Raw genomic sequence first — 12,968 nt, 5'->3', positions numbered from 1 at the left:
TGGGACCTGATTATTCAAAACCTTATAAGTAAGAAGAAGAATTTTAAATTCTATTCTAGAATTAACAGGAAGCCAATGAAGAGAGGCCAATATGGGTGAGAGATGCTCTCTCCTTCTAGTCCCTGTTAGTACTCTAGCTGCAGCATTTTGAATTAACTGAAGGCTTTTCAGGGAACTTTTAGGACAACCTGATAATAATGAATTACAATAATCCAGCCTAGAGGAAATAAATGCATGAATTAGTTTTTCAGCATCACTCTGAGACAAGACCTTTCTAATTTTAGAGATATTGCGTAAATGCAAAAAAGCAGTCCTACATATTTGTTTAATATGCGCATTGAATGACACATCCTGATCAAAAATGACTCCAAGATTTCTCACAGTATTACTAGACATCAGGGTAATGCCATCCAGAGTAAGGATCTGGTTAGACACCATGTTTCTAAGATTTGTGGGGCCAAGTACAATAACTTCAGTTTTATCTGAGTTTAAAAGCAGGACATTAGAGGTCATCCATGTCTGTAAGACAGTCCTGCAGTTTAGCTAATTGGTGTGTGTCCTCTGGCTTCATGGATAGATAAAGCTGGGTATCATCTGCGTAACAATGAAAATTTAAGCAATACCGTCTAATAATACTGCCTAAGGGAAGCATGTATAAAGTGAATAAAATTGGTCCTAGCACAGAACCTTGTGGAACTCCATAATTAACCTTAGTCTGTGAAGAAGATTCCCCATTTACATGAACAAATTGTAATCTATTAGATAAATATGATTCAAACCACCGCATCGCAGTGCCTGTAATACCTATGGCATGCTCTAATCTCTGTAATAAAATTTTATGGTCAACAGTATCAAAAGCAGCACTGAGGTCTAACAGAACAAGCACAGAGATGAGTCCACTGTCTGAGGCCATAAGAAGATCATTTGTAACCTTCACTGATGCTGTTTCTGTACTATGATGAATTCTAAAACCTGACTGAAACTCTTCAAATAGACCATTCCTCTGCAGATGATCAGTTAGCTGTTTTACAACTACCCTTTCAAGAATTTTTGAGAGAAAAGGAAGGTTGGAGATTGGCCTATAATTAGCTAAGATAGCTGGGTCAAGTGATGGCTTTTTAAGTAATGGTTTAATTACTGCCACCTTAACAGCCTGTGGTACATAGCCAACTAATAAAGATAGATTGATCATATTTAAGATCGAAGCATTAAATAATGGTAGGGCTTCCTTGAGCAGCCTGGTAGGAATGGGGTCTAATAGACATGTTGATGGTTTGGAGGAAGTAACTAATGAAAATAACTCAGACAGAACAATCGGAGAGAAAGAGTCTAACCAAATACCGGCATCACTGAAAGCAGCCAAAGATAACGATACGTCTTTGGGATGGTTATGAGGAATTTTTTCTCTAATAGTTAAAATTTTATTAGCAAAGAAAGTCATGAAGTCATTACTAGTTAAAGTTAAAGGAATACTCGGCTCAATAGAGCTCTGACTCTTTGTCAGCCTGGCTACAGTGCTGAAAAGAAACCTGGGGTTCTTATTTTCTTCAATTAGTGATGAGTAGTAAGATGTCCTAGCTTTACGGAGGGCTTTTTTATAGAGCAACAGACTCTTTTTCCAGGCTAAGTGAAGATCTTCTAAATTAGTGAGACGCCATTTCCTCTCCAACTTACGGGTTATCTGCTTTAAGCTGCGAGTTTGTGAGTTATACCACGGAGTCAGGCACTTCTGATTTAAAGCTCTCTTTTTCAGAGGAGCTACGGCATCCAAAGTTGTCTTCAATGAGGATGTAAAACTATTGACGAGATACTCTATCTCATTTACAGAGTTTAGGTAGCTACTCTGCACTGTGTTGGTATATGGCATTAGAGAACATAAAGAAGGAATTATATCCTTAAACCTCGTTACAGCGCTTTCTGAAAGACTTCTAGTGTAATGAAACTTATTCCCCACTGCTGGGTAGTCCATCAGAATAAATGTAAATGTTATTAAGAAATGATCAGACAGAAGGGAGTTTTCAGGGAATACTGTTAAGTCTTCAATTTCCATACCATAAGTCAGAACAAGATCTAAGATATGATTAAAGTGGTGGGTGGACTCATTTACATTTTGAGCAAAGCCAGTTGAGTCTAATAATAGATTAAATGCAGTGCTGAGGCTGTCATTCTCAGCATCTGTGTGGATGTTAAAATCGCCCACTATAATTATCTTATCTGAGCTAAGCACTGAGTCAGACAAAAGGTCTGAAAATTCACAGAGAAACTCACAGTAACGACCAGGTGGACGATAGATAATAACAAATAAAACTGGTTTTTGGGACTTCCAATTTGGATGGACAAGACTAAGAGTCAAGCTTTCAAATGAATTAAAGCTCTGTCTGGGTTTTTGATTAATTAATAAGCTGGAATGGAAGATCGCTGCTAATCCTCCGCCTCGGCCCGTGCTACGAGCGTTCTGGCAGTTAGTGTGACTCGGGGGTGTTGACTCATTTAAACTAACATATTCATCCTGCTGTAACCAGGTTTCTGTAAGGCAGAATAAATCAATATGTTGATCCATTATTATATCATTTACTAACAGGGACTTAGAAGAGAGAGACCTAATGTTTAATAGACCACATTTAACTGTTTTAGTCTGTGGTGCAGTTGAAGGTGCTATATTATTTTTTCTTTTTGAATTTTTATGCTTAAATAGATTTTTGCTGGTTATTGGTGGTCTGGGAGCAGGCACCGTCTCTACGGGGATGGGGTAATGAGGGGATGGCAGTTGGAGAGAAGCTGCAGAGAGGTGTGTAAGACTACAACTCTGCTTCCTGGTCCCAACCCTGGATAGTCACGGTTTGGAGGATTTAAGAAAATTGGCCAGATTTCTAGAAATGAGAGCTGCTCCATCCAAAGTGGGATGGATGCCGTCTCTCCTAACAAGACCAGGTTTCCCCCAGAAGCTTTGCCAATTATCTATGAAGCCCACCTCATTTTTTGGACACCACTCAGACAGCCAGCAATTCAAGGAGAACATGCGGCTAAACATGTCACTCCCGGTCCGATTGGGGAGGGGCCCAGAGAAAACTACAGAGTCCGACATTGTTTTTGCAAAGTTACACACCGATTCAATGTTAATTTTAGTGACCTCCGATTGGCGTAACCGGTTGTCATTACTGCCGACGTGAATTACAATCTTACCAAATTTACGCTTAGCCTTAGCCAGCAGTTTCAAATTTCCTTCAATGTCGCCTGCTCTGGCCCCCGGAAGACAACTGACTATGGTTGCTGGTGTCGCTAACTTCACATTTCTCAAAACAGAGTCGCCAATAACCAGAGTTTGATCCTTGGCGGGTGTGTCGTCGAATGGGGAAAAACGGTTAGAAATGTGAACGGGTTGGCGGTGTACACGGGGCTTCTGTTTAGGGCTACGCTTCCTCCTCACAGTCACCCAGTCGGCCTGCTTTCCCGGCTGCTCGGGATCTTCCAGAGGGAAACTAACGGCGGCTAAGCTACCTTGGTCCACACCGACTACAGGGGCCTGGCTAGCTGTAGAATTTTCCACGGTGCGGCGCCGAGTCTCCAATTCGCCCAGCCTGGCCTCCAAAACTACGAATAAGCTACACTTATTACAAGTACCATTATTGCTAAAGGAGGCCGAGGAATAACTAAACATTTCACACCCAGAGCAGAAAAGTGCAGGAGAGACAGGAGAAGCCGCCATGCTAAACCGGCTAAGAGCTAGTAGCTGCGCTAAGCTAGCGGATTCCTAAAAACACACAGTGAATAATGTGTAAATAATTTAGAGGCGATTCAGCAGAGGGAGTGCTTTAGTTAAGGCACGTGAAGATTACACTGTGAAACAAATCGTTATCTAGTTATCTAGATCAATCTAACTGCGCAGATTAAACAGCTAACAGATACAGCAAAACACCGCTGTGCTCCGGAACAGGAAGTGATACAATACCACAGTGAGAGCCAACCACCAGTAGAGTGGTTGAATTTATGAATGAATGTCATAAATATCTAAACAGCATCTGAAAAAAAGAGCTAACGACCGGACCATCTGTTAGCTAATTCTTCATGGAGGTGACACAAACAGGTTGGACTATGAGCCATCAGCAGCTTTCATATTTGGGCAATACTGTAAGTTTGTGTGCGTGTGTGTGTATACATATATATATATATATATATATATATATATATATATATATATATATATGCACACCCCTAATAATAGCCACATATGCTCAACATGATTAGTGTTTTTTAACCGACAGTCAAGTTAATTGCGCCACATGTGCAGAACAGTATTGTTTATTATTTGCAAGAATCTGTCAGAAAACTGAAATGTACACGGCTCTGTGGGTAATAACAGCTGAGGTAGTTAATGGACATTCTGTGAAACTTTTTAATAAGCAGATGGACTAAAGAAAATAAACTGGAGGTATACTCTCAGCGTATGTGTGGGAATCACTGAAACGCACACTCACATCCCTGATGTGAGTAAAGTAAAGCCCCCCGCCGTCGGTACGTGTCCCCCGTGACAATAGTATTTGGTCCTGTCAGTGAGGCCGGACCCCCGAGCCTAAGCACTTTTATGTGAAAAGGTTTGGTGTGTCGTAAGCCCCAACGCTGACCAGCCTCTTCTGCACCTTTGCTGAGCCATGGGGCTTCCAGCAGTGCTGACTCTAGTCCCGGGAGCGTGTTTACCGATGCCCCGCACCCCACCCTGTGGTGGCAAAAGGAGAGGGACGGCTCCATCCACACAATGAACCTGCTGAATGCTGTGCTATCGAGCTGTCTGTGTTGGCAGACTCTCGATCAGTTGTCCAAACTAAGGCGGGTAGCCTCTTGATGGGAGTGCAGTTTGCCCAAGCAACTTTGGTGAATTTCTGGCTCTTGCTGCCCTTCCTCAGAGCACGAAAACATGTTTACTTGGTTTTTAGAGTTTATTCCTCCAGTCAATCACACATTCACATCAGAGAGTCGAAGTGTTGCACCAGAAATGCAGAACGAATGCCACTTTAAATTGATTTAATTCAGAATTCTGTTTTGAACATCTCACGTTGAAGCACACCACAAGCACACGTGCTCAACAGTATTACTTTTGCAATATTAGGTTGCTGAAATTCCAACAAGTCAACAACATGATTGAAATGTGCCACCGTGGTATAGTACAACTGTGTATCTGTTATTTAAAAGGACCTGAGAAATGCATTTTGTGTGTGTGTGTGTGTGTCGTGTTTTCATTACATCTCATCTGATATAATTCTGAGTAATTATTGACTTTCAAACCACCGCAGTGCGATAAACCAGTTATACACCGTTCCATTCGACGTGTTATTGTCAAGCTGGGATAAACAAAGCCATAAGCGCTGCCTTTCTTATCTCTACTTCCTCCTGGCTTTAAAGAGTCCTGCAGCCTGGGCCGATTGGCAGAGGAATGACTATCTGTGGTCTGATAGGCTGCAGTGAAAAAAAAAAAAATACTAACTGACTGGTTGTTGTTGCAGCAGGACCTGCAGACACCCCCCACCGCCTGTGTTCTGCATGTTCTGCTCACCAAAGAAAGCTGAGCATTATGCCTTGCAACATTAAAGGGGTGATATGGTACAAAATATATTATTTTATATTTATAATTTTCAGTTGCATCCAGTGAAGGTTTTAAGGAAAACATTTAAAAAAAGCTAAAAACACAAAATTCTGACTTTGTAAGTCAAAAAATCTCTAGTTGTAAAAATGATGACTTAGTTTAGATTTGTGTGACATAAGTAACAGATGTCCATCCATATCTGGACCTGTGGGGTATTTTGGGTTACAAACAATAATATCTGTTTTTGTGACATTTGGTGTCTGAGTTTGTTGAAACATGTACAAAACAACACACTTAAAGGACTTGCTTTAGAGCAGAACATGCAGATGACACTTCCACAGTTAACATTTGATGTTAGCGGTTAGCATCATGGCTAAGAGTAAAACTGATCTTACGCCTGCACAAGTTTGGTGCTGTTTTGCACCATAACAGGCAAGTCTGGGCACCTCAGGTGAGTTTCCTAAGCTGGTCTTGTATAGTTGCCTTCAACCCTCTGCCATGAGTGCAGCCACCTCGCTCAGAAAAAGTCAGGAAGGTGTTTTTTTTTTTTTTCTCCTCCCCCATTTGCCAGAATGTGGTGGACTTCCAGGCACCTCTGTCCCACCCATGCTGGGCTCAGGACAGTCTTGGTGCAACTCTGTACATTCTGATATCTGCGTTGAAAAATATACGCTGACGTGCATTGAGCGCAAGGCATCCATGAGTGCAGCTTAGCTCCGGAACATTTTGAACATGTTCAAAACTGGCATGAGTTTAACTGATCTTTCCTTGACTTCTGCTGATCTATGCCAAACAGCGCTGACCTCCCTCCAGGACACAGGTACTGCTTGGGAAAAGTTGGTACTGAACTCGGCCAGGTGCAAGAGATACTTAAGCATCTTCTTGAGGACCACGTCAAACAACATCAAGTACAAATAGCTGTAAACTCCAAACATGCAGGTCTAGTATTTTCTGGGGGGATGGAAAATGAATGGAAGTGCATCATGCAGATTTGTGCTGGGTATTTGTTTTCATTGCACTTTATTTTTTAAATTCGGAGTCTATTTAATTTTTTTTTCTTCGTCTTCTTTTAAAGGACTTTTTGGAGAACTGAAGCGATGAGGCGAAGGAACGCCACACAAATTATCTCATGATCAGGGAACAAAAGAATGTTTTCTTGAAGTAAAAAAAAAAAAAAAAGGGGGGGGGGGTAGGCTTAAACTCCACTCTCTCACTCCTCACAGCTCGCCCCGCCCTCTCTTCTGCTCTTCTGCTATTGGCTGTGAGGAAGCTTTTTTCTTCACGCAATTGGCCGCGCCGCACGTCAATCAGACCAGCCTCTATTTATTTACCGAATGTGTCCGAGTGAGACCGAGGTCGGTTTTCTGCTGTGAGGCTGCAACAGCTGAGCGCGTTACCCTCAGCGCCTCCGGGAACAAAGACAGGGTCCAGCCGCTCACAGCCCTGTAGCTTCACTTAGATGTATATGTATATTTTTACCTCCCTGAAAATACCAAAGAGCAGCGAGGACACGACATGAGGCACGCACTCGCGCCGTCTGAAATCGTGGAAAATAATTATTTTGCAGTGACAGACCTGTTAAAAATATGCAGCCGTTGTGAGCGGCTCAGCAAAAAGGTGAGCAAAACGATTTTTCGGGAAGAATCAACACTTTTGACACTGCTGTTTATTGCTGCTGTATTTTGTCCAGACCGGTGCGACGAGTTTGGGGTTTTATCGGATTAAAGAAAAAAATTCAAAGATTTGTGACGTAATTGTGTGTAAATGATATAACTATTAGCGTGCCATTCTGTTTAATATACTGTATATATATGTATAGGTTGTTGTCATTCATTGTGTCCGAAGTAGACATGTCCAGACAAGCAGCAGAAAGTTGCAGGCCGCGTCACAAACAATAGCCTTTAATATAATGCGTCTTTTTTCCCTTTGTGTGTCTTTTTGTGTGTTCTGATTTAAAGCACCGATTTATCGTTATTTATCGTGCGATGTGTCGCAGTCACATACACACTAAAGTAAGAAAAAAACATTCATGTCTGTGCTGACAAATTGATTCATCGGTAAAGCAACTGTAATTTCCGACACTTTTTAAGGTCAAGTGAGAGCACCACGATCCTTCTCAAGCCAGAAAGTATTACTTTCTCATTTTTCCGTTTTTTCAGATTATGATTTTTTTTGTTGTTGTTCTTCCTCTTTGCAGGATTTGGGAGTGAGGATCCCAAGACCACTGGGTAACGGACCAAGCAGATTTATCCCTGAAAAAGAGGCAAGAACTGTTCTTGTCATGTTAGTTCTGAAGAAATAAATCACTTGTGCGCAGCTGTTTTTTTTTTTAAATCTAAAATTTACAGTTAAATGTGTGAGGCTGTTTAATGCCAAACCCCAAGAAATCTTACAGTTCTGCATCAGAGTGTATAGAAACCGCAATTTAAGCAACATTTATGCCTGGAATGGGTCGTTTTACTATTGTGTGACATACGTCACAGAACTCCATATCTGAAGTCTTGGTTGTTTTGCGACACACACACACACATACACACACACACACACAGTGAGTCTGCACATGGGCCAGTCTGCGGTCCTTCCTCTTCAAGTGGGGAGGGGTGTGTTCAGAAGCCCCTTCCTATTTAAAGTGAGAGCCACAAAAACTTGCAAAGTATTTCTAATTATAACCTTTATGTTTTGACACCTAGTGATCTCTGTTTAGCTGGTTGAAAGCGTGACTAATATGACTCCTTGAAATTCAGCACAACGTTTATGCATTTTGCAGATGTGAAGTGCAGCGAGTTTAAAGTGCTTTTATTTGTTCCTTTAGATTCTTCAAGTCAGTAAAGTGGACTCCAGGACGCAGTCGATATTTGAGGATGCTTTTGCAGCCCTCGGTCGCCTTGACAACATTTCCCTGGTGATGGGCTTCCACCCGCGGTACCTGGAGAGTTTTCTCCGGACACAGCACTACCTGTTGCAGATGGATGGACCCCTGCCTTTGCACTACCGGCACTACATCGGCATTATGGTGCTATCACGTTTTTTACATATTTCTTCACTGTTGAGTCACATATCGGGGAGTTCATTCTCTTCACTTCTTCTGCAGGCAGCAGCTAGACACCAGTGCTCCTACCTGGTCAACCTGCATGTGAATGATTTCCTCCAGGTTGGAGGGGATCCCAAGTGGCTGAACGGGCTCGATGAAGCGCCGCAGAAGCTGCAGCAGCTTGGCGAGATCAATAAAATCCTGGCTCATCGACCCTGGCTGCTCACGAAGGAACACATTGAGGTGAGAAGGAGGAGAAACAGTCATCAAAGTTTGGACAGGAGGCTGGATGTGGACTGTACAACATCTTTAACAGATGGAGACTGAGTACAGCCTCCATGGTTGAAGTATTAAAGCTTGATAGTTGTTTTGTTCTCCTCTCCAGCATCTTCTGAAGGCAGAGGAACACAGTTGGTCCTTAGCAGAGCTGATTCACGCAGTCGTCCTCCTCACGCACTACCATTCCCTCGCCTCCTTCACCTTCGGTTGCGGCATCACTCCAGAGATCCACTGCGACGGCGGCCACACATTCAGACCCCCCTCCCTCAGCCAGTATTGTGTGTGTGACATTGCCAATGGCAACGGCCATGCTAATCACCACAATGACCCGCTAGGCGACGAGGTAAGCGGCAAAGGAAGAGAGACGAAACACGTGAAACAATGTCAGGTTTGTTCAGCTGCCTTACAGGCCTCTCCGTGTCTGCAGGAGATGTGCGGCGAGGTGGAGGTGTTGATGGAGCGGATGAAGAAGCTGCAGGAGTGTCACGATGATGAGGCCAGTCAGGAGGAGATGGCGACTCGCTTCGAGAGAGAGAAGACTGAGAGCATGTTGGTGGGGACGGCCGAGGATGAGGAGTGCGTCCCTTCCAGAGACATCTCCCGGCACTTTGAGGACCCCAGCTATGGCTACAAGGACTTCTCCAGGAGGGGAGAACACGTGCCCACATTCAGAGCCCAGGTAGAGATGAAAAGCATCTCAAGCACCTTGGTGATAAATTCAGTCACCTACAAAATAAGTAGAATTATTTGTATTTATCTCCAGGACTACAGCTGGGAGGACCATGGTTTCTCTCTGGTCAACCGACTTTACCCTGATGTTGGTCAGATGCTGGATGAGAAGTTCCAGATGGCCTACAATCTGACGTACAACACTATGGCAACGCACAAGGATGTGGACACCAGCATGCTGCGCCGGGCAATCTGGAACTACATCCACTGCATGTTCGGCATCAGGTCAGTCACCGGATATGAAGCCCGTCGAAACACGATATGATACGTCTGTTGTGTTGTTGTTGCACAAAGCCGCAGCCAGGAATTAATTTTCTGGGGGCTCACTGTCAACTAGATGTCATCAGTGTTTGGAGCATTAATCAAAGACGAAACCTTGTTAAAGAAGTTTGTTTTGAGTTTGTTTTTTTTTTTTAAAGACTCACTTCATCGACAATTGTTTGTTAGTGTTTCATATTTGAACTCTTTCTAAACCATTGTTTCATTGTTGTTCCAGCACTGAATCGCTCACTGCAGCAATTTTTCCATCTAATAGTTGTAGCTTTTTGAAACAATGAATCATTGCTTTGAGGGTTTCCAAAATGAATCACTTTTTGAAGCAGTAGTTTCATGTTTTGAAACATTAAATTGGTTTTTGAAGCCTGCTAGATTTATTTATTTATTTTCTTTCCTCTCTCCAGACCACTACACTACATGCTGCCATTGTAGTGTTTCAAAAATTTTGAAAGTCATTTTCTGAAACAGCTCTTTCCTTAAGCATTTTAAGTCTTTTGAAATAGCAAATCATTTTCTGAAGAGATGATTTAATTTGGTGTCTTGGGCATTTCAAAATGGCATTTTCTGAAGCAATTGTTTCATTTAACGATTAGAAACGTTTTCACTTTGTTTAACATTTGTGAATCACAAATGTTCTGAAGCAGTTGGTCCATTTGGCTGAAAGTATCAAAAAGCCTTGTTTATGTAATAACATTAGGGTGTTTGTATCAATTATTTTCAGAGGGTTTTAAAGTTGTAATCCACCACTCTCCCTCTAGTTACGCGTTTGTGCACAACCAGCGGTGTTCTCGCCTAACCTCACATGTCTTTGCCCTCCTCAGATACGATGACTACGACTACGGGGAGATAAACCAGCTTCTGGACCGTAGCTTTAAGATCTATATAAAAACCACGGTGTGTAGTCCTGAGAAAACCACCAAACGAATGTATGAGAGTTTTTGGAGGCAGTTTCAACACTCCGAGAAGGTGAGACAAAATCCTGATTTCCCGCTCATTATGGGATCTGTACGCTTTTTTTTTTTTTTTTTTTAAATGGTTAAATAATGTATTCCCCCTCCCTTGCCTGTCTTTTCCTCTTGCAGGTCCACGTTAATCTGCTTCTTATGGAAGCACGCATGCAAGCAGAACTTCTTTACGCCCTGAGAGCGATCACCCGCTACATGACATGAAGTGCTTTTAGTGTTTTTATCATTGTCTTTTTACTGTCATTGTAGTAGCTCATTATGTGACATTTCAAAGAAAAAAAAAAAATCCACCTTGGGGGGGCGGGTGTTCAAATAATAATGTGGAGAAGATGTGAAAAGCTCTGATCTGTGACGATGCTGGTCTGTGTGTTCAACGGATGCTGAAAGAGGATCAGAACAAAAAAAGAAGAAAGGGGGGAAAAAAAAAGACTTTTTGAAGAAACGTCATCTCAAAAGTACAAGCGGATAAATTGTTGTTGCTTGCAGTGCCAAAACTGACCAAGAGAGGGCAGCCTGGTGCAGAGCCAGTGCTGTGAGGAGTCTGCCAGCACTGACACTGGAAGCGTCCAGGACAATGTTTCAGTATTCCAATGTGCAACACGCAGGTTGCCAATTTCTTTGTTTTCTGGGGGGAACGAAGACTCAAAAGCAAAATCCCCAGAAAGCTGTGCGGTCACAAAGAAATCCGCACTTTGATTCTTTCATCACTGTTATTTCTTTAAAATCTTTTTTCCGTTTTGTGTGAAGTGGATGCTGTTGTTAGCGGCAACGGGGGCGGAATCATTACAGGGCCGTTTTTGTTTTTGTTTTAAACATGTGCCTGAACTATCTAGCACAGTGTGCAAATGTGCTGATGCTGCTGCTCCCGTGTTCTATTCAGCGAGGTCATATTGACCTTCAAATCACCACCTCAGCCCCTATCCACTAAAAATCCACTGCATTACCCCCCACCGCCTTCCCAGATTTCAAACGTCTAAGTAAGCTAATCCACGGTCTGTGAAGACCATGAGAAACTTCGGTGAACAATGTCTGAGCCCGTCTTAAGTTTGTTTGTGCGGATGATTTTGTGTTCATGATGACTGAGGTGTGGCCGAATGTGTTGTGTGTATTTTCTGGAATGATGGCGATGGATGGCGGGAATACATCTTTGAATTTCATGTGTCAAAAAAAAAAAAAAGGCGAGGCATTCTGAAGGAAAGACTTCTTGCTTCTGCTGTAGCTCTGATATTGTGATGTTTGTAGTTTCTTTTGTGATGTCTTGTTTTTCTAGCAAAAGGGTGAGGTCAACTAAAAAAACAAAACAAAAAAGGAACCAGGTTTTCCAGGCGGGGAGGGCGAGGGGATTTGCTTCCAGTTGCTCCGACCACTCCCACCTGTCTTCCGTTCACCCTCAAACTTTCTAAGATTTTGGATTGTGAATTTTACCAGTAAATAAATACCTCTTGTGTCTTTCCTCTATAAAATATTTAAGAAGTGCTCTTTGGATAGTAGAGACTCTTTCCGCGTTCCCGTTGCTAGGGGACCGTACTGGCCCACCAGTTTGGAGCACGCTGGTGTAGTTGTGCTTATTTCTCCGCTGGTGAAGTCTAGCAGAGGTGTGACTCCTCTGTCTTGTTTACTAAACCAGTAAAGTACTGCGTGCTTCTGAGAGTGTATTGAGAGAACTGGGACAGGTGAATGACTGATTGACCTATCGATTGAAGAAGAGGGTGTTTTAGAATAGAATGGTACATTTGGAAGTGATTTGAGAGGAAGTGGAGTTTTTTTCCCTCCCCCGCAACATCTGACTGATGTCAGTTACTGACACTTTGTTTTTTTTTTATATATAAAAATGTTAAAAAGTTAATTAAAAAAATAAAATATGAAACTTGTGTATTGTTGATAGCTGTGTCCTTAACGAATTTATTGCTACTTCATAGAAATTGTACTAGATGTGAAAAGTTCTGCGCAGTTCAGTAATCAGTCACAGCACAATCGGTTTCGACATCAGCACTCGGGGACAGACGATGGTTGCACAAGGATCGGAAATTTAATAAACCACAGCGATGAGTCAGTACATTTGCGTGCTTTGGTGCGAATGACTCATGAAAAGCGTTACAGTGTTACAAAA

At 42.4% G+C, this 12,968-nt stretch overlaps 1 protein-coding gene across 2 annotated transcripts in view; it reads left to right on the top strand.

Moving 5' to 3' along the window:
- LOC117502711 (sestrin-1-like) overlaps positions 1-12,713 on the top strand; it is a 97,113-nt gene extending 84,400 nt beyond the window's left edge. Inside the window, exons 1-9 of one of the 2 annotated variants that reach the window (XM_034161807.1) lie at positions 6,912-7,195; positions 7,776-7,841; positions 8,391-8,591; positions 8,670-8,852; positions 8,995-9,231; positions 9,316-9,567; positions 9,652-9,842; positions 10,715-10,859; positions 10,976-12,713. In XM_034161807.1, coding sequence (XP_034017698.1) covers positions 7,094-7,195; positions 7,776-7,841; positions 8,391-8,591; positions 8,670-8,852; positions 8,995-9,231; positions 9,316-9,567; positions 9,652-9,842; positions 10,715-10,859; positions 10,976-11,062 — 1,464 coding nt within the window. In that variant the 5' untranslated portion in view covers positions 6,912-7,093 and the 3' untranslated portion in view covers positions 11,063-12,713. Of the gene's footprint in view, positions 1-6,911; positions 7,196-7,775; positions 7,842-8,390; positions 8,592-8,669; positions 8,853-8,994; positions 9,232-9,315; positions 9,568-9,651; positions 9,843-10,714; positions 10,860-10,975 lie in introns of those variants that run through there. The other variant, XM_034161805.1, reaches the window with a different exon arrangement.
- The last annotated feature ends 255 nt before the right edge of the window (positions 12,714-12,968 follow it).

Source organism: Thalassophryne amazonica, chromosome 21 (assembly GCF_902500255.1).
Source record: "Thalassophryne amazonica chromosome 21, fThaAma1.1, whole genome shotgun sequence".
NCBI lineage: Eukaryota > Metazoa > Chordata > Actinopteri > Batrachoidiformes > Batrachoididae > Thalassophryne > Thalassophryne amazonica.
This window is presented reverse-complemented; position numbering and strand designations above follow the sequence as displayed.